Consider the following 22666-nt stretch of genomic DNA (forward strand, 5'->3'; position numbering starts at 1 on the left):
ATATGTATATGTATATATATATAGTTCCCCACCACTTTAAAAAGGTGTCATCTTTGCAGGCACCTAATCTTTTCTACCTCTGTAATCCAGGGTCCTCTTTTTTTCTTTTTAAAGATTTATTTATTTATTTCTCTCCCCTTCCCCATCACCCCCACCCCAATTGTCTGTTCTCTGTGTCTATTTGCTGCGTCGTCTTCTTTGTCCGCTTCAGTTGTTGTCAGCAGCACGGGAATCTGTGTTTCTTTTTGTTGCGTCATCTTGTTGTGTCAGCTCTCCGTGTGTGCGGCACCATTCCTGGGCAGGCTGCACTTTCTTTGACGCTGGGCAGTTCCCCTTACGGGGTGCATTCCTTGCGTGTGGGGCTCCCCTATGCAGGGGACAACCCTGCATGGCACAGCATTCCTTGCGCACATCAGCACTGTGCATGGGCCAGCTCCACACGGGTAAAGGAGGCCTGGGGTTTGAACCGCGAACCTCCCATGTGGTAGACGGACGCCCTAACCACTGGGCCAAGTCCGCTGCCCAGGGTCCTCGTAAAGAACCGTGTATTCCCAAAATTCTATTTAAGTTTATTTCTTTCAGAATAAATATCTTGTTAACCATGTGAAAACTTCATCCAACGTCATACAGAATGCCAGATCCATCTTCCTCCAGTCAAAATAAAATAACAAAGTTTTTAATAGCTTATCAGGTAGGGACTATAACCCATGGCCAGCAGGAAGTAGCTACAGAAAAAAGATCATTTCCCTTCAGCACCCCTCTAAGATTAAAGGTTTAAACTCTCTAAAGGGAAAATAAAAATTAATAGATGGATCTGGAGCCTGGCAAGAAATCTATGTGAGCACCGGTAACACCAGGATGGCAGCTGGAGGGTCCCACCCCCAAGATTCTGCTGTCCAGGACAAAAACTTCTTCTGGGAATAGGAAAAAGCCCCAGATATTACCAGGGGCTTTGTCTTTGGATGCTCACTGGAAAATTAATAAGCAGGGTAATCAATCAAAAAACAAACAACCACCCACCTCATAACTCCAACAATAGTGATGCCAAAGCTTAGCAAATTAAGCTGGCATCAAGGGGGGAATGATATGGGCTATGTGTGGGGGCTGTGCATCTCTTCATGAATAACCTGGGCTGTGTATGTCAGACAATAAGAACAGCAGCCCCACCTTTCATAACCATGCCAACCATCCCGGTCCTGGAAAAAGATACAGGCTCTATAGACTTTGGATATTCAGGGAGAACGCAAACTAAATATGTTAACTCAAGTTTACTGGGAATGTGGGGAATACGTGTTAATTCAGGCTTATCTAGTACTCAAACAAAGCACCATTTGACTCCTCAATTCTGTATCCTCTGTATAAAAGGAACCCAAAAGTCCTATTTGGGGCTCGGGTTTTAGAACAGAAAAGTTCCCGAGCCTGGCCGGTCATTAATAAATTTTCTTTCCCAAAATTAATACTGAGTCCTGGCCTTCCATGTAAGATCATTAAATCTCTCTGCTTCTACAACACTATTTATTACTTGCTAAGAATGACCATTGTCAGTTTGGCAACCTCTGTTCTCTTTTTTCAGCATTCTTCACCACCACATTTTCTCTCCCCATGAACTACTTGCTGAGTAGGGAAGGGTTTCACTAATTCCATCGGTCTAGGCTGCTCTCCCCAATGTCCCACCTTGAAACTCTCTCCTCAACCACTCTGTATTTCAGTTTACCTATTGCTCATTTTCTAGAGTGTTGTTTTCATTTAAGATTATGCAGGGAAGATCTTAAAATCTCATTCATTTTAAGGTGTTAATAGTGGAGAGGAAAGAGTTTGTCACCTCATGCACACATGCCCTAGGAGATTTGCATTTTACTTTTTCCAATACCAAGAAATGAAATGTCTCTCCTGGGGGAATTTCCAGCATCATTGATATTGATGAAGGGAATATTTGGACTGAGAATACTTATCAGCAAACTCTAATACTTGAGACAACTATCTTTTTCATCTAGACCTAAGACTAACCTGAACTGAAGCCAATATTCATGTTTGAACAAGAATAAAACAGAATCTTAAATTGAAAACAAAATTTTAAGTGTCAAACAATTGAACCAAACTACTTCTTAAACAAGATGCATTATTTTCTCAAGTTCTTATGTTTGCAATGTGGTGCTCTTGTACAAATGTAGCTCTTCTCAATTTCATTATGTATATACCTGGCCAGATTTAAGTAGCCATATTCATAGTGTTCACATTTTCCCAATATTCTTCCATGAAACAAATACCTGGACATAAGGTGATTAAAGAAAAAGAGAAAACACACTACCTTTTTTTTTCTCTTCAGTGGCAGTTTCCTTCTCAGTTTTCTTTTTGACATCTTCTTTTTCTGGTAGGAAAACAAGAAAATTTTAAGTCTCAAAAAATTTGAAAACATGTTTAATTCTAAGACATTTCAGGGTACACATGACTGCTATCAAGGTATCAAATCACCTTGTATAAGATATCCTAAATCAGAGTCAAAAGATATATCAAACATGAGTGAATAATCTCTTAATTTTGGTGAGATATGTTTCTTTTCAGAAAGGGGACAAATTTTTTATTAGGTCAAAAATTCTTTCATACCCCTGGAAATGTTAAGCAGCATTAATTATAGGAGAACTCAATAGTTTTCCCAAAGGATATCGGAAGGAATATATTGAATATTTCCTGGACTTTCAAGCCTGTGTGAAGCTGAGAAATCACTGAGGCTCAGTTGGGACCTGGATTGAACAAAGTGAAAACAACCATCTAAAAAGAACAAAATACAGCAAACTAATCAACTCTTTCTACCCTTTACTATTTTGATGAACTGCTTTTTATTAAACCTAATGAGTTGAATAGTAATCTTTTCAAACTCACATACCTCATGCAGTGAAATAGTAAATAGAGTAGCAGCTCATAGAAAAGAAAAAGAAAAAACTAATCAAAAGGTAATAATTACTAGGAGAGTTTAGGCCTTAATTTTCTTTTTTAAAAAATTCTCACTTTCCACTTTATTTGGAATATTTAGAAGACTAACTACTAATTATAACAATAAAATTATTAAGGGGATTTCTTTCCTAGGAAACACAAGCTTCCCCAGTATCATTACAAATGGAAACTAGTCATTTATGTTTTAGGCAGTTTTTAAATTCCTTACCTTTTTTTTTTGTTTCAGAAGTAACTTTCTTCTCAGTTTTCTTCTTTTCCTCTTCTTTTTCTAGAGCAGAAATTTAAACTATTTTATATGGAGAAATTTAGTACAAAAACTAAGGCAAGACTGTACTGAGGATTAATATTAAGTCGGGTCAGTCTCCAGATAGATGTATTATGGCTTTGAGCAAGTGATTTAATCTCTCTAAGCCTTATTTTCCTCATTTGTAAAATCATAGTACCTCCCTCAGAGTTAGATAATGTTACAAAGCACTGAGCATAGTGTCTGGCTCACAGTGAACACATAAACTATAAACTGCTAATATTGTTTACAAGTAATGAGCAAGCTAGTTTGAGCTTGCTGAACCATACAATTGTTTGTCCAGTGCCTAAAGTAAGACATTAATATATAAAATTAAAAGACAATTTTCTTAGGAAAGATAGTAGTGGTAAGCTAAAAGAATTTTTTCTTTTGTTTTCATATGTTCAGCTTCACTAGAAATAAAATACAAGCCCACTAATTATAATCATTTTGGTTTAACAGCTTTTCAAATCTGCCTCTTGTCATCAAGCATTTAGAGCCTGGTGACATTTGTCTGGCAGTGTGTTGGGGACATAACTCCACTGCCCTTTCCAAGTGGTTGTATCACCTAGGTGCTCGGTAATCTTTGTCTCCAGGAGTTAATAAGCCTGGATGCCTTCTAGAACAGCTTGTGGTGCCTGGAGACCTCTTCATGAAATATCCCTGTTTTAGAGATCTGAAGAAGCCTTGGTCTGAAGGGAAAGTAAGGAAAATCTCAAGTCTTGCCCAGCCATACCCTTGTAACAACTGGATATCGCTGAACACACTTCTGGTAAGTGTAGTCATTTCAAGTAGCAAAGTCACAGTTTATTGAAATGGAGTGGTTGATTCTTTTAGGATTTAGGCAGTTATAAGTAGAATTAAGGTTGGAAATTGACAGGCTTTACCTCAAATTAGTAGTGCTATTTGCCTTATATTAGAATTCTACCACTGAACCACAATTGCCACATTGCCTTATATTAGAAGTATCTTCCTCTTTTTGCTATTTATCTCTCATATCAGGTACAGATGCCAACCATTCAAAGATTTCTATTAACCAGAATTGTTATAAAATTGTTACTGTGTTAAAGAAATTTAATGAGTAGTCCTAGTATGAATGCTTAAGTTGACTACTAATGATTGCCTCTAATTAAATATAGGAATTAATTCATTCCCTTAGGTACAGAACTTTTTTACCTACAAGATCAAAGACAACACGTTCTTTCAGTGTTACAAGTATAATTTATAAAGAATCCCTTTTCATGACTCCTAGAGATAATCTAGTGCCAGAGAGAGAATTCTATTCACACTTTGTCTAAAAGTGTCTACAGCATACTGTTACAACTTATCCAGTCACAAGTAGAAAGTCAAGAAGTCAAATTTTGATAGTTTCAATGTTAGCAATAAACCAATTGAATTTCACTTTGCCTTTCTCTAACAGTTTTTGCATATTAAATATGTAAATCGTGTTTAAAATTCTAAATAAAGATACATTCGATTTATGTATTATTACATTCTGTTTCTGGGGGAAACTATGTAGCAGAGCCTATACCATCTTATCTAAATGCATATGCTTGACAAATGATTTGACATTTGCTAAACATTGTCTCTGATGTCATGCTCTAGAAATGGGGTTAAGTAAAACAGATTATTTGTAAATATTTCTAAGCCCATACCAAAACTAATGCCATAGTTAAGACCACAACTCTTTATCCAAGTCTCTAAATTTCATAGTTTAAATGAATAAATATTTCATTTGAAGTCATGCCAATTAGTCAATCTTACATCGAACTTCAGAATGAAAGTAGATATTTGGGGCCATAGGATGGAAGATATATTTCTAAGAAAATGTTCTTGTGCAATAAATTCAGCCCTTAAATTAATATAACTGAGATTTTATTGTGGTAATACATTATTCTTGCCTTAGTTCAGATTGGATTAATGTTTCCATTATACACTCTGCCTGTAATTATGGCCATACACTGAGAGAGTCATGAATAAGAGCGGAAGTCCACAAAAAGTCAGTATAAATAATGTGCTTTAATAACATTTTTATGAATTAGACCTTTAAGCTGTCATTATGGGACTCACTTTATTCATGGAGAATTTCAGTTAAAACATCAACTTCTGAATTCTGCAATTCTTCAGGCACTATTGTCTCTATCCTATAGGTGATTTGGAAGCAGTGGAATTAGGTCTTTCACTTATAAAAGACACACAACTTAATTATATCCTACTTGGATATAAAAGTAACCCACTTTTTTTTTCTGAAAACTCTCCTGGCTTGTTTTCTCTCCTTCAACAGTCAACAACAGATACTCTTCCCTTTCTGTCCTATTCCAATTTCCACTTCACTCTCTTTTTCAATTTCTTTGTTGTTCTGTCTGTAATATCTAAAGAGGAGTTAGAGCATTTGGTACCATCAGTTTTCAGAGACCTAGCAATTAAGTGTGTCCACAGGTTGTGAACTTATCAGCATATGGCCTTTCTTTGGCAAAAGTATCATAAGCCCTGAAATGATGGCTCTAGATGGCAGGAAGCACAGGAAAGTTTGGTTGGGAGAGAAATCTCCTCTACAATGAGCAGTTCTGAGACACAAATAAGTTATTAGCTTATGCATAAATTAACATCAAATGAAAGAAAATTTAAATGACATACTTTTGACTTCCTAAACCCTTAAGAGTGGCTTTTCTCTTGCTTTTAAATGTTTTTATGCTATCTCAAAGCCAGAGAATGCACCATAGTCAGTTACAATTGTAAAGCTTTTAAAGACGTATGTTCCTAGCAAAAGAAGGAAGCAAATGTAAAATGTCTAGTTTTTGTTTTATGTTTTGTACCTCCCTCTTCGCCTTTTTACTACAGAGATTATCCAAATTCAATATGTCAGATGGGTGTTTTCCTTCAAAAACTTTAAGGCTATGATCAATGTCTTTTAGGTTCCAGTTGAATAAAGACTTGTATTTTTCATATCAATGCATTTCAACATACTGTCATCTTGTTTCTCTAGAGAGTCAGAGCTTGGCTTGGAACCCAGTTCATGGCATGATCATGGAAACTTTCGCATAAGCAGATAACTTCAATTACATGAGCCATTATTAGCATTCTCCCCTTGTTATCTCAGAGAGGCATTGGGCAGGGGGAGAAAGCATGAGGGTGAGCATCGGTGACCTTGATTTCAGTTCCAACTCTGACCCTTTCTGGTGGTGTGATGTTGAGCAACATGCTTTAATACACTGAATTTTATTTTCGTCATTTGAAAAACAGGACTAATAAAACCTACTTGCTTGTTTATTGTGAGGAATGGAGATAACTAAAGTACCTGACAGAGTGACTGCTCAAAAAAGAATTTTATTAATGACTATTACTACACTTTAGAAACAATAAAAATATGACTGTATACAATCTTCAGTCATTTTTCTAGATGTGAAATTAGCTGAACTATATGGGTAAATACAAATACTTCCTATTTTTCTATATCCAGGAAGGCTGTCTGGAATATTCTGTAGTAAACAACTTCTGAAAGAAATGTATATATTATGCATATATTATGATGGAGTATTGTCCTAGGATGAAGGATAAGTAGATTACAATCTCAGTTTTGCTATAAATCATAGTCACTGTCTTATGCAACTGTAGGTATATATATTTAACCTTAAAAGACAGGGGACTGAGCAGAATGTTGTTAAGTCCCTATTCACCTATTCATTCCTTCATGTCCCAAATATTTATTAATTACCGACAACACATCATTATGCATTTATTTCCTAGTTTTGCGGGGAACACATAACTTTAAAAAGCTTTTGAGTCTTAAATCATTATTACACATTTTCTGGTTTTGATATGCCTTGAAAAAAACTGAAAAGCAAGAGAAAAAATACATTGTAAAAGCTTAAGAATGAATATGTGTCAGATGGTGATGTGTTCTCCTTAATGACTTGAAGAATGGAATTGCCATTTCTGAGGTGGGAAAGACCGGGGAAGGAGCAGGTTTTAAGCTGAAAATTAAAACATTAAAATTTTAGACACACTTTAAGTTTCCCAATCCTAGAAGATGTGCAATTGTAGACCTCAATTTGGCAGTAGGATCTACAAGTCTAAAATAGAGAGAAGAGTTCCAGGCTAAAGATATATATTTGGGATGATAAGCATGTAGTTGGAATTTAAATCCACTAGACTAGATGAGATCTTCTAAGGAGTATCATTTAAGAATAGATGATTCCAAGACTGAATAATGGGGCATTCCATTCCAATTTTTGGAGATTGCAAATAGAAGAAACCAGTAAAAGGAACTGAGAAAAGGAACCAAGACAGAGTGGTGTCTTACAGCCAATTGAAGAAAGTATTTTAAAAAGGAGGAAATTAAAATTCCTCAAAAGTTGCTAATAGGTCAGTAAAGGTAAGTGCTGAGAACTGATCATTGGCTTTTACAACCAATGACCTTGAGAAGAGGTTTTTGGTTGAGAGGTGGGAAAAAAATGTAACTAGAGAGAGTTCAAGAGAGAACAGAGAATAAGGAGAGTATGTAGTTACTTAAAAATCTTTTGACAAGCTTAGCAAAGACATGACAGAAAACTGTCGAGTCAAGAGATTTTGTTTCATTTCTTGTTTTGCCTTTTGTCTTATTTTTTTAGGATGAGAGATATTACTGGGATAAAGGGGGAAATTAATAATATGGGAGAGAAAGGAAGAAATTTCAGAATCAATTTCTTTTGATTAGGCAAGAGGTAACTGTATCCATTGCACAACTGAAAATAAATGTTAACCTTAGCATCACAGTCCATTCTATTAGGAGGGATACAATATTTAACTTGATTAGTGGAAATACCATAAAGCTTCTGGAATTTTTCTTGTGATCACTCCTATTATGTCAGTAAAGTAAGAAGCAAAGACATTAGCTGCAATTGAGGAAGGAAGAAACAGTATTGGAAGTTTGAGGAAAGAATAAAAAAATTACAGACCCCACAAGGTGGGGAAGAATAAATTGAAGAGATAATTTAGTGGGATAGATGGGCAGCCCATATGAGTTAGGAGTCATGAATTTATGGTGACATGAGACAGCAAGGTTGCGTGTTTTTCTATAGCTGCTAAGGTTCCTAACTCAGAATAGAGGTAATTGTTTACATCAAGGGTTTGGATTTTGCCAAATAATAGAGGAGTTGGATAGAGTTGAGAGTGCATTCCAGTGAATGATCATAACGAAGGACTACTGCAGCTAAGCTTAGTAAAGAGAGAAAAATAAAGAAATTTTAGGGTAAAGGAAAGTATTTTGAAGAAAAAGAATTATTACAGTTATGGAACTAGAGTGAGTAACCTGGAAAGATGGGATCTTATGTGTGGAGTAGGTTATGGGTCATGTGCAGTTACAGGATTTGACTAGGTCTTAGACCCTAGGCTTACAGGAGCATGGCAGTTACTGACTGAGTAAAGTGAAGGACAAGGTCTTTGTCAAAGAAGAAAGAGGCCAAGGAACTGAGAGGCCAGAATATGTATTGATACAAAAATCACCAAGAATTGTGGCAAAAGTGTTGCTGGAGAAAGAGAGAGTGGGTGAGTTGTTAGGTGGTAAAATATGCATGTAATGAGGAAGAATCACTTGGGGGTCTGTCAGAGGCTGCAACAAGGAAGAGTACCCTGTGGAATTTGCTGATGACTGGATCTTCAAAGGAGGTGCTAGTATAGAAAAGAGAGTATGACAATGATTTGGAAGTATTATGAGAGTTAATGAAAATATTCACCTACTACAGTCTCAGAGGATGAAAAATATGGAAGAAACTACAGACATACCTTAATATGGCAGCATGTTATGTGAGGCATATGAATGCAAGTAGTTTACATGTGTGGGTGGGACAAGTGACAAGTTCCCTTTGATTGCTTCTAATTTCTAATAACAAACAAAATCATCAGCTAAACATTAGGAGCTTTAAAGTAATATAGTCCTACCAAAAGAATTAAAGAAATCTCCACCTTAAAACTAAGCTTCTCTACTTTCCTAGAGTTTGGAAGCATCACATCACAGATTTAAAAGCAGCCCAATTCCAAATGTTTTGTTTGGCCAGAACAGTGTTAATTAAAAGGCATGTGAATGTTCTGAATAAGGTGTTCACTCTCTAGTTAATTACAAGCCCCCATTTCTCCAATGTATTATCCCATCCAAATTTATACACTTAACTCATGTGACTTGTCCTATAGTCTTTCAAGTTTGCAAGACCAAGTTAATGCCTTAATTATCACCTATGGAAAATAAAGATGTAGATGATATAAGAGGCATAAAATTGGTCTCTGGTAATAGGAGGTAAGGGTCCATTAAATATAAGAATAGATAATACTTAAAGCCATGGTACATAGATAAAATTGCTTAAGAAGAAAATAAAGAGTGAGAAGAAAAGAGGGATGCAGACCGATGCCAGAAATATTCCAACATTTAAGGGAGAAATAGGAGAGGATAAGAAGCTGGTAATAAAGATTGAGAAGGAGTGACTGAAAAGGCAGTAGGCAAACCAGGAGAATGTTGTCTACACAAGCAAAAGGAAAAGTGTTGAAAGGAGAGAGTCATCAATTGTTAAATGTTGCTAAAGATGAAGTAAGTGGAAGACTAAAAAAGTCCCTGGTAACATGGAGGTTATTAGACACAATAAGCAAGAGCTGTACTGATAGAGTTATAGGGACAAAAACCAGGTTGGAGTTGTTAAAGAATGAATGGGGTGAGTGATATCAGCAAGACTAGTGGAGTAAGGTCCTCAAAAACCCTCTACTATATAAAAGAACAAGAACACTGGCAAAAACTTATCATAATTAATATTTTCAAATCTCTGGAAATTAAACAAAGGTCTGTAGTAATTTGGGGAGCATTTATTTGAGAAAAATAGCTGAATTTTGAGAGTGAGTTAACTTTGTGGCATTTATAACTTGCCCTATTCCCCGGATATGAGTAGGCTTAAAACAAATAGTGTGCAATGAGCTATTGAACAGGTGCAGCCTGGAAGCCATTGGAGGGGGCAAAATAGGGTTGTAGCACTTCAAAGCCCCATTTTCAGAAAAATGTCATTATCTGACATAGTTGGTGGTTCCTTGGAAGAGTCACTCACAGAGCTTTGTCTTTATTTGACCAAGCTTGGAGTTCAACAAATGAAACCAGCCTTTTCCACAGAGTCATTTTTAGAAAAGAAGCAACAGTGGGAATCCCCTATATTTTTTATGTGACATTTGCATAATCTAAGAATCTTTAAGAAATAAAAATAATTAATTAAATCAAACAAACAAAAAACAATCAACAGCAATTGTTTGACATCACAGCTGCCTAAAGTAGTGGATAATGGTTGGTGCAAAAAATAGATGAACCAAAAAGCTTAAATCGGAATGCTGGGAAATGAGATTTTACAGCAGACTTTATGGTCATGAGGCCCTAGATTATGAACATGCATGTAGCACTGTGCAAATGCCTATATTTTTCACTTGACTAGGAAAGACCTGGGAAGTCCCTAAGCTCTCACCTTTAAATTACCTTGAGGCTCTTTGTAAGCAGAAAGTGAGGTTTAAGATGGTAGAAAACAGGCTGGCTGAGTACGAATGTGTGCCCAACACACAATGAGCCCCTCAGCAAGGTCTGCAGATTTATTTATTTATGATATTTAAGTAAATTTCCATCCAATCATTAGCTTATGACTAAGCTAACTGAATATAAACTTCAGATGCCAAACACAACAAAGAATATGGACTTTACAGAATTAATTCATAAAAACCACTAAGCAAATAACAACAAACCAACCCCTGGAAGGGAGGACAATGTGATTTCCAGATTTTCTTTATTGCGTTACTTAAAATTACTTTATTTAGAGATAGTCATTTAAGAGTTATATTTTTAACAAAATTATTTTCATAAAAAAGACAAATTCAGTCATTCTCATAAAAGAAAATATAAGAAAGTTGATTGTAAGCAGACCTACCATACAAGAAATACCAAAGGGAGTTCTTCAGTCCAGTTCAAAATGAAAGAATACTACACAATAACTCGAAACCACATGAAAAAATAAAGAACACCATAAAGATACCTATATATACATATATAAGACAGAAATGTATTTTTATTTGCAATTGTTTTCCTCCTGATTTAAAAAGCAATAATTACAACTCTGCATTGACTGGAATACAATGTCTAAATATATAATTTGGGTGACAATAACATCCAAAAGAGAGGGGAGATAATCAAGCTATATAGGAGCAAAGTTTTCCCTATATTGAAATTAGTTCCCTTTATTGATATTAATGCAAAATAGAATGCAAGGAATTAAGATACTTATTCTAATCACTATGGGATCAATGAAGAAAAATTTTTAAAAATAATTATAGTAAAAGAAATGACAATAGAATTAAAGTAGTAACCTGGAAAATACCTATTTAAGACAAAATAAGTCACCTTCTTTGTTAACCTAACAACAGCATAATGCATATACTTCTCAAGTGTGAAAGGAAACACTTTCCAGTGTAGACAATGTGGTAGGCCACAAAAGTTTCAATACCTTAAAAAGGTTTGTTATCCTACAAAGTATATTCTCTAACCACAATTGAATAAAGTTTGAAATCAATACAAGAAGGATATTTGGGAAATTTTAAAATATGGGCATATTAAAAAGCACACTTCTAAATAACCAATAGGTTAAAAAAGAAATCATGAGGAAAATTATAAAAACTTTGAGATGAATGAAACCATAATTACAACATACCAAAATTTATGACCTGCAGTAAAAGCAGTGTTTAAAGCAATTATATTAATAACAGTAAATGCCTATTTTTAAAAAGAAATAGATCCCATGTCAATAAGATAACCTTCTTCCAAATTAAGTAATAAGAAGAAAAAGAAGAGCAAATTAAGCCCAATATAGGCAGAAGGAAGAAAATAATAGATTAAATTGGAAATAAATGAAATAAAGGATAGAAAACAATAGAGAAAAATTTTAAAAAGCCAAATGTTGTCTCTTTGAAAAGTGTACAAAATTGATACACCTGTAGCTAGACTGACCAAGAGTAACAAAAAACACTCATATTATTAAAATCAGTAATGAAAGAGAGGACATTACTACTGACCTTGCAAAAATAAAATTTGTAAAGGAAGTACCATGAACCAATCTGATAACCTAGATAAAATGGAAAAATTCCAAGAAAGACAGAAACTACCAAAATTGAGTTAAGAAGAAATAGAAAACTTGAACAGATCTATAACAAGTACACCAATTGAATTAGTAATCAAAAATACTTTCCACAAAGAAAAGCCCAAGACCAGACAGTTTCACTGGCAAATTTTGCCAAGCATTTGATAGGAAATTAACACCAATCTTTCTTAAATTCTTCCCAAAAAACAGACGTACCCAAATAAATAAAATTTAACAAAAGAAGTACCAAACTTGTACACCTAAAACTGTAAAACATAATTAAAGGAAATTAAAGAAGACCTAAATAAGTAGAAGAACAGGCTCCAGCTCATGTTCATGGATTAGAAAATTGTACTGTTAAAAAGGAAATACTCTGCCAATTTATCTACACTTTCATTTGCATCCCTATCAAAACCACAGCTACCTTTTTTCCAGAAATTGACAATCTGATCATAAAAGTTGTATAGAAATGCAAGGGATTGAAAATAACCAAAACAATCTTGAAAGAGAACAAAATTGGAGGACTCTCACTTACTTGTTTCAAAACTCACTAAAAAGCTACAGTAACCAAGACTGTGATACTGGCATAATAGACCTATAGATGAATGTAATAGAGGGCTTTTTTTAAAAGAAGGTGCTGGGGATTGAACCCAGGACCCTTGGACACAGGAAGCAGATGCTCAACCACTGAAGTACACCCACTCCCCAATGAGAGTTGGTTTTTTGTTTGTTTCTTTCTTGTTTTGGGGTGGTACCAGGAATCAAAGCCTGTACCTCATACATGGGAATTAAGCACTCAACCACTTGAGCTACATCTGCTTTCCTGTAATAGAATTGGAAGAAATTACATCCAAACACTTATTGCCAATTTATTTTTGGTAAGGGCACCCAAGACAATTCACTGGGAAAATAATTATTTTCAAAAAATGGTGCTGGGAAAATATGATATGCACATGCAAAAGAGTGAAGTTGAACCACCTACCTCACATTGTATACAAACATGAACTCAGTATGGACCAAAGACCTATATATAAGAGCTTTAACTGTAAAACTCTTAGAAGAAAACATAATCTTGGGATTAGTTTCTTAGGTATGACACCAAAAATGCAAGCAACAAAAGAACAAATAGATAAATAATATTTCATCAAAATTTAAAACTTCTGTGCTTCAAAGGACATCAAGAAAATGAAAATAAAAGCCAAAGAATGAGAGAAAATATTTAGAAATCGTATTTCTGAAAATGTTCTAGTAAACAGATTATATAATGGGCACTTAAAACTCAACAATGAAAAGACATACAATCCCATTTTAAAATTTCAAAGGATCTGAATAAACATTTCTCCACATAAGACATATAAATGTCCAATAACACATGAAAAATCACTCAACATCTCTAATTATTAGGGACTTGCAAATCAAAACACCACACCAAGATACTGCTTCACACCCATTATGGTGACAATAATAATAACTTTAAAAATGGACAATAACAATTGTCCAGAACGTGGAGAAATTAGACCTCATACATTTCTGGTAAGAATGTAAAATTGTTTAGCTGCTTTGGAAAACTGTGGTAGTTCCTCCAAAAGTTAAATACAGAGTTACCATATAACCCAGAAGTTCTACTTCTACATATATACTCAAGAGAATTGAAAGCATATGTTTGTACAAAAACTTGTACACAAATGTTCATAACAACATTATTTATAATATCAAAAAGTGGAAACAACACAAATATCCATCAATTGATGAATGGATAAACAACTGTGGTATATCCATACAATGGAATATACTGCTGAGTTGTTGATACATGTGTCAAGTGGGGATCCACCTTAAAAACATTACTCTAAATGAAAGAAACCAGACAAAAAAAGGCCCCATATTGTAAGATTCCATTTGTATGAACTGTTCAGAATAGGCGAATCCTTAAACATAGAAAGTAGATTAGTGCTTGGCAGGGAGCTGGGGAGGAAGGAATAGGGAGTGACTGCTAATGAGTATGTTTTTTTTTTTTTTCTGGAATGGTGAAAATGTTCTGGAATTAGATTGCGGTGATTGATGATTACACAACTATGTGCATAAACTAAAAACACCAAATTACACACTTGAAAGGATGAATTTTATGGTTTGTGTATTCTATCTCATTTTTTTCAAAAGAATGAATAGAGATGATTTCTGAAAACTATCTTGGTATACAACAACTCTCTCAAGAAGCTTAGTCATCAGTAAGAGTAGAGCAACAGAGGAGGAGCTGAAGAGGGCCATAGATAGAGGACATTTTAAGAGGTTAAACTGCAGAACATGGATAAATGTTGAAGAAGAAAAGGACTGTAACCAAAAGAATGCGTTTCAGGGAGAGATGACAGTAAACGAACACAATACCTGACTGAAGGGAAATGAAAAAAATTACGTGGCCAGCAGATTGTTGGAAAACTGGAAGAGTTCTTGGACTGATCTCTTATATTTTCCTTATCAATTCTTTGGGAAAATATATGCAGAGAGTAGTTAGGGAATAAGTAGGAGGGAAAATCTCCTTTTTTAAAGAGCAAATAAATAGGGACTTTTTGTGTGAAAATCAGACAAGAAAGTAAATTAGGAGAAATGGATGTGGCTCAACCAATTGGGTTCCCATCTCCCATATAGGAGGTCCAGGGTTTGATGCCCAGAACCTCCCACTGAGGGCAAGCTGACCCGCACAGAGTGCCAGCCCACATGGGAATGCGGCCCTGCACAGGATTGCCAGCTGCTGTGGAGAACTGGCACAGCAAGATGGACACAACAAGAGACACAGAGGAGAGAAAATAAGAAGACATGGCAGAACAGAGAGATAAGACGGCTCAAGAGAGCCTCTCTCTCACTCCAAAGTCCCAGGATCCATTCCTGGAGCTGCCTAATGAGAATACAAGCAGACACTGAAGAACACACAGCAAATGGACACGAAGAGCAGACAATGGGGAAAACAAGGGGGAGGGGGAAGAAATAAATAAAAATAAATCTAAAAAAATAAAAAAGAAAGTAAATTAGCAAGAAAAATACAGGATTAATTGCTGGAGTGTTTAATACTCACCTGGATTGGGGATCACATTTTAAGGAAGTTGACTAAGGTAGCCAAAGAACATAGTACATTTTTAAAATTTTCTTTTTTCCTACAATTTTCCCAAATTTTATTTGGAACTCTTGAAGTAATGGAACATTATAGAAACATGGTAGAATACCTCACTTTAAACTATATTTAGATATTTAAGTTCCTATGACAGCAACACTCTCAAAATTAAGGACTTCTCTTAAGTTATCTGGCATAACTAAGGACCTGAAACCATTGTTGTCTTGCCTTTTCCTTTAGCGATGGCTGAATTATTCTCAAATATCAGCTCTGCTTATGGTCAGTTACAAACAAACAACTAACAGCCAGCAGTTCTAGAGTATTTGTTCAATGACTACACAAAGGCTTTTACATCTACCAGTTATTAATTTAATCAACAAATATTTCTTGTACCTTATGTCAAACCCCTTGCTAAGGGTTCCTTCTGGGAACTCCAGGTGAGAGACTAAGAAGTAAGAAAGTTCACAATTACAATAAGGACTTTGAGAGAGATTAAGGTTAGGGTCTGAGGGAGCCAGCAGAGTACCAAACCCAGGAGGACTGAATGAATGTGGGAAACTGGGGAAAGTAATGCACAGAGTCTAAACTGGTGGGTGATACTTGACTATGAGCTGAGCATTACAAGTGTACTATGCCCCTGAAAGAAGTAGGTACAGAGTGATTGCTCAGGTCCTGCAGTACAAGCTGAGAGCTTTCAGTATTACAATACCACTCATGAAGTAAATGCTCTGAAGCACTCTAGGTCTTAGTCTAAATCCAAACTTTTTCAAGATAGTGTATTCTATTTCTTCCTTAACTCTGACAAAGATTTTGGAGAAAGGTTCTCAATAATAACTTGATATTATATAGTTAGTGTAAAGGAAAAAAAGGAGAAATATTCAGTTTTGGGGGTAACCACAATAATTTCAAGGAGATGGGAAATAATAGTTGTAGCAGTTTGATATTGTTTATGAATTCCAAAAATCGATATTGGATTATGTTTGTGAACTGGTCTGTTCCTCTGGGCCTATTAGATTGGATTGGATTCAGAGGTTTCACTTTTACTTGATTAAATAATGATTGAGGCTTTGATTGGGTCACATCAGTAGCCTTGATGGGTATAGGCACTCACAGAGAAAATACCATGGCAGAAGAAAAAGTTAGAATTATGATAATGGAGTCCTGGGAAGTAAACACACAGAGTAGCAGATACATGAGAAGGAGAGAAGACTCCATTAGGCATGGCAGAGGCCCAGGGAAGAGAGATGAGTTATTCACCTGAGAGTCTACAGCTGGCCTTGTGGAGAGAGCAAAGCAGCCGAACCCAGAGAGGAACCAGCCCCAGGAGAGAGACAAGACTTATCCCAGCTGAAGCTGAATTGGAAGAAGTTGGAACCAAGGAGCTTTAAGAGGAAGAGGAAGCCTGAACCCTTGCAGACATCGGCAGCCATCTTGCTCCAACACATGGCAACAGTCTTTGGTGAGGGAAGTAACTTTTGCTTTACGGCCTGGTAACTGTAAGCATCTACCCCACAAAATACCCTTTATAAAAGCCAACAGATTTCTAGTATTTTGCATCAGTACCTCTTTGGCTGACTAATATAACAGTTATAGGAAAAAATCTCATATAACCTTCCTTCCATTAGGATAAATTGGTCCTCAGGTAAGGGTAGACATATCCTATAATCTGTGAGAAATCAGTCTCAGGGAGGATGTGTAACTTGCCCGAATTCATAAAACATAAATTCATAAATGGCAGAACAAATTTCAAATCTAGGGATGACCCCAAGCCCTGTTTTTTCCCCTGCAATATGAAAAATGGATCTTGAGGAAGATTCAGTCTATCAAAACCTTGAAATCTAACAGAGATATAGACAGAAAAGTAATGCCAACTTCTACATCATTACTGTAAAACTTATTTTCAGCTCTATCATAATCAATGTTTCTAAACTCAGTATGCAGAATGGAATGCACAAAGATTATTTAATGCATTCCAATTCACGCAAAAAATTTTTCCAATTTTAATTAAGCTGAATATTAAAAATAGATAAAGTAGATTTTCCCCCAACCTTTAAAAATGAAAATAGCTTTTTGGATGAGTGATTAATTTTAATATATTACCTTTATATTGATGAAAGTTGCCACATACATTCTTTTTTGCTTTTTCATAGCAGTGAAAGAGAGTGTGTGTGTATGAAAGAGAAAGACTCTGTTTTTTATTTTTGTCCATTCAGTGCTTTCACATTTCAGAAAGTAATTAGAGATAGCTTGTTTCCCATCTCCATATAGCAATATAGCAAGTGTTCAATTAAAGTTTGTTGACTTGTACTAAGGTGAGAAATTAACAATCCATATGCACGTGTATCTTTGAATAACTACATAAAATACTATTGCTTTTATTTTATTTTGATTTTGCTTGTTGTTTTTATTTTTTTGTTGTGGATGCCATCTGAAGATTTCTGAAAATCTTCGTTTTCATCTGAAGTCATTTTGAGGATTAAATTATGATGATTTAAAAGAAAAGTAGCATGGTATTTCCCCATGAGAATTAACTTTCTAACTCTTTCAAACCTTTTAAAGTTCTGTTTTTCTACAGAATCACTATTAGAATAATAGTTTTTATTGTAAACTTGGCCAATCTACAAAGGACTGACCCTTATACATTGCTTTAACCAAGGCCTTTGCCCTTGGCTTCTGAATTCAGGCTGATTTTGGCCTAAGGGTAGAGGTGCAATAGCAAGGGATAAAAGGGCAGGAAAAAAGAGAGAAATCACCATTTTTATTCCCTAGCTCCCTCCTTGGATCGCTGTGAATTGCCCACATCATTTCACAGATTATTGGAGATTATGTTCCCCAACCAAAGGGAAGAATTCTGATAGGGCAGCTTTCTTACATAGGTACCTGTGGTTTGGAAACCACTTATTTCCCTGCCCCTGCAGGTCTGGGGGAGATGAAGACATCCTAATTTTGCTAGCCCCTTTGCCGTAACTCTGCCCACATCTTTATAATTGTATAGACATTGACCTCTCTTAATTACTCCTTTGTAGTATTCCAGGGACCTTGTGGCATCCAGCAAGGCCAAAACTCATTATCATTTCCCAAAGCCTACTCTTTTTATTCTTAGTGCCATTCATCTATTCAAGTCAGACCAGAAACTTAGCAATTATGCTCAGCCATAACACCTAAATAGAAGTCTAAGATAATGGAAATGGATTGGGCCCTGTTCAGTGGCATCAGGTTTTCAGTTCCAATTATACCACTGTAGAGCTGTGTTATTATATTTCAGCCAACTTGCCTAAATTCTCTCATATTCTCTGTAAAATGGTGTAAATCATATTCACTGCATAGAGTCATTTTGAGGGTTAAATATGATTATTTAAAAGAAAAGTGGTATATTTCCCCATGAAAATTAACTTTCTAACTTCATATTATCCTCAAACCCACTAGTCCCCACCCCTTACCAATCTGCCCTGTCTATAGCTGTCACCCTGGCATTTTAATGCAAATCTAATCATAGGACTCCTCTGCTCAGTAGCTTCAGTAGGCTCACACAGTCGGTGGGGGTAAGGTGTAAAAAGCTTTAGCTGTGTACATAATCCCTTCAGGATATGACCTGATCCTTTATAAAGGAATCATGTCGGTGTTTCATGAACACTAACCAACACCATAAAAGCAATTACCTTATTGTCTTCCATAGATAATAATATAAACTATCATAAAATTAATGGTTTACTATACATATAAGAGATATTTCCTGAAATAAAGATGATAATAATAATAATATAGCAGCTAATGGTTGAGTACCTAACTGTGCTAGAAAATGTACAGTGCTGCTGCATGCATTATTTCATTTAGTCCTCTTAGCTATGTTCTAGGTTAAATTGGTAATAAAACTAGTTTAGTTCATACATTTTATCCAAATTTATAAGTAAAGTTCAATCCCATTAAAAATCACTGAAATACATGAGTTTATTTCACCACAAAACAAAGAAAAATATTATATTGGTCTAAAGCTCAATAAAATCTATTTTGTCATAGAGTTATAGAATAAGAACTGTGGCCAAATTTTGTATTTTATTACTTTATGTTATTTGCTTCTCAGAATATCACTGAAGAGTTAAGATGATAAAATTCTTGGTTTAATAGAATTGTAAATAAAACATTACTACGGTAGAACATTGTCCTCGGCTGCATCCTATGGTAAGAAATTATCTTATAATAAGGTTCATATAATTCCCTTTCCTCCTTCTATCTATACCATTCCCACCAACTTATTCTTTATGGCCCTCTGCCAGTCTTGCGTGTTTTCCCTGTATAGTCTTGCCTCACTCATATCTCATCTTCCTCCCAGCCTTTATGATCTGCACAACTCGTATTTGCACATCAGTAAAAAATATTTCAAATTATTATTCATTATGTTGCAATTCACCTGGATTCCCTGACAAATCTGACATCTCATTAGAGGCCAGGACAATGTCTTAGCCAAACATAGTAGCAATTTCCCCACTACATAAAGCCATGGAGCCTGCACTCTGCTCTTGAGGCGGCTCATTGCCACCACTGGCCTGAGAAAATAAGCTTGAACGCTCTGGATGTAAAGTCCAGGACCCACAGTTTATAGTGCAGAAATGGAGGTCCTTGAGAAGGCTTTTGACTTTTAAAGATCACAAAATTGATTAGTGTCATACCTGAGATTGGGAGCCAGGACTCCAGTCTTCTCTCTAGAGTTAATCTTCCTCATATATGGGTGATGGCACTTATTGTGTTATTTACAATTATCATACTAAGTGAATGCCAGTAATATATTTGTTCACATGGAAGGATGACACAGTACTTACTGACCTTACCATATTAACTTCATTCATGTACAATTTTCATTTATCATGGAATAGTAAAAGTAATTTAAGTATAAGATATATACTTTATAAAGGATCATTTATCTTTTTTGTTCCATATCTTTGCCAAAATAGAGGAGTCATGGTGATTTAACACTAAATGTGCATGTGGCAGTTTGAACTTATTTTTTGAACCCCCGAAAGAAAGATTATGTTTTAAAAACTAATCTACTCCTGTGGATGTGATACCCTTTGATTACATTAAATCCAGTTGAGGTCCTTTGATTAGATTACTTGATAATATACTTTTGGGCTATTGATTAGACCACCTCAGTAAGGCATGATTCATTTTGAATCTCCTCTCTCTTGCTGGGTCCTATAAAAACAGAGGCACCGAGAGAGAAACACAGACACAGGAAAAAGAAGCCACCATGTTTGAGCCTGCCATGTGACTAAAGGATTGTTTAAGCATGAAGCCTGCAAGAGGCTGGGCCTATGGAGCAGCTCAAGAGGAAAGCAGCCCAGAAAGGCTCAAAGCACTGAGGCCCAGGGAGAGATGAGCCAATGCCTGGTTGCCCTCAGCTGAGCTCAAACCTCAGCAGAGATTGGAGGCCATCTTGCTTCAACGTGGGGCAGCTGACTTTGGTGAGAAAGCATCTATTATGGTGCCTTGAAGTCAGACTTTTCATGGCCTTGGAATTGCAAGTTTTACCAGCCAACTCATTTCTGGTACTTTGCATCAGTAAGCCTTTTACAAACTATAATAATGTTGTAGGTGGAAGTCTAATTCTTCTGAGATCAAAGACACTAAAATAAGGTGTTTTGAGGAGAAAACTGTGTTGAGTGTGGGAAGAAAAGAATCTGCTGGCATTATTGATAAAGTATTAATTGGATCTTATTTTGTTATTTTGCTCATACAAGATTTTATGAAAGAACTTTTCTGCTTTTCTTGGTGGTTGGAGAGGTGATGGAAGGCATTGCCTGAAACTGTACTGCTTAAGAACTGAGGCTTGTATAAAACCTGAGAATAGTAAGGGGTTAATTCATCTTGAAATATATGTCAGCCACTGTCTGACAAATATTTGGTGAAAATAAGGCTTCTTTGCTGAGAATTAAAATCACCTGTAATGTTAAAAGAACAGGATACCATTTGATTTGGAGAGAAAAAACCTCATATTTATATATTGGCTCAATTTGTGGAACAGATAAATAGCTACAGTGTCTCTTTGAGCTTGCAGTGTTTCAGCCTTAGTAAGAGTTCCCAATAGACATGGGAATGGATTCTGTTACAAGTTTTAATAGTTTTTTGAAAATCATGAGAATTAATGCTATATTTCAATTAGGAGTTAGGTTCAAAATTAAACGGAAAGTGATGGCATTGACTGCTGATAATTGTTTGAAGTGGTCATTATATAAGATCTTTTAACACCATCACAGCCAATTTGTGGCCAAATATATTCTAAAAATTAAAGTAGATGTCAAAGGAAATATATGATTTATTATACAAGTAGTTCCTTTACTTCCAAAGAGTCAAAGCAATAAAAACTTCATTATGGTATACAATTATAGAAAGAAGAGAGAAATTCAGGAAGGCAAGGTAAGATTTCCAGGCATTAGATGATCAAACAAAGTTGTGCCCATTCTTTGCAGAAGGAAGTGTGTGCTTGAAAATGTATTCAAGTGCTATAAAAACACAAAGGATGCGTTTAAGAGGTCTACAGATGTGTAGAGTGTTTCACCAGTAAAAAGGACCATGATTTTTTAGATTTCTACTGACACAGTTCTATTTCTTCCCAAACTCCTGAAAAATGGACCTAATAATCCAATCTACATGTAACTTTGACCTTATTATAAACATTAAAAAGAAAATATGTTTAAGATTCTTTATTTTGACTTCCTCTTAGAACTATATTCCTTAAAGCAAATACTGGTAGTATACTTTAGGCTGCATGTCAGTTCTCCTTTTTTACATAATGCCATTTTCTTGCAACTTGGTCCTAAGGAAGTACCGGACTAAAATAGTACATGGAGAGGACTGTGCATAATCAGCCTCACTAAAAACAGCTTGATTAATACTAAATATGTCCTAGTTCTTAATCAATTATGTTAATGAAGTCCCAGGCAGCACATCTGCAAGCCCCAACAAAGCCCATGATTTCAGCACAGCATCCTTGGGAAGCTCCAGTGCTACATCCTTGGTGTAAAGACTATGCACCCCTGCACATTAACAGTAGACTCTGAATTCAGGCCACCGGGTGACATTGTTATTTGGTTCACTTAAACATACTACTGAGTTCTAGAGTTGAAATGTCCAATTAAATTGATCTTTAAATATAACTGTAGAACCTAAGTGTCTTACTTAAACAACATATCCTTTTCCAAGTGATGG

General features: G+C 35.6%; 1 protein-coding gene and 2 long non-coding RNA genes across 26 annotated transcripts in view; 2 read left to right on the forward strand and 1 right to left on the reverse strand.

Moving 5' to 3' along the window:
• Nucleotides 1–22666, reverse strand: part of TRDN (triadin) — a 462763-nt gene that overhangs the window by 263116 nt on the left and 176981 nt on the right. For all 22 annotated transcript variants that reach the window (XM_058307371.2, XM_058307382.2, XM_058307378.2 and 19 more), the window contains 2 exons: nucleotides 3161–3220; nucleotides 2309–2368 (listed from right to left, as the gene is read on the reverse strand). In XM_058307371.2, coding sequence (XP_058163354.1) covers nucleotides 2309–2368; nucleotides 3161–3220 — 120 coding nt within the window. The remainder of the gene's footprint in view (nucleotides 1–2308; nucleotides 2369–3160; nucleotides 3221–22666) is intronic.
• The window catches only part of LOC131280442 (uncharacterized), a 74835-nt gene continuing 55973 nt past the window's right edge, over nucleotides 3805–22666 (forward strand). Inside the window, exon 1 of one of the 3 annotated variants that reach the window (XR_009188039.1) lies at nucleotides 3805–4007. This is a non-coding gene — a long non-coding RNA (uncharacterized lncRNA). The remainder of the gene's footprint in view (nucleotides 4008–22666) is intronic. The other 2 variants (XR_009188037.1, XR_009188038.2) reach the window with 2 other exon arrangements.
• Nucleotides 19547–22146, forward strand: LOC131280443 (uncharacterized). The gene is made up of 2 exons (XR_009188040.1): nucleotides 19547–19642; nucleotides 20666–22146. It is a non-coding gene; the product is annotated as an uncharacterized lncRNA (long non-coding RNA).

Source organism: Dasypus novemcinctus, chromosome 11 (assembly GCF_030445035.2).
Source record: "Dasypus novemcinctus isolate mDasNov1 chromosome 11, mDasNov1.1.hap2, whole genome shotgun sequence".
In the NCBI taxonomy this organism is placed as follows: Eukaryota; Metazoa; Chordata; class Mammalia; order Cingulata; family Dasypodidae; genus Dasypus; species Dasypus novemcinctus.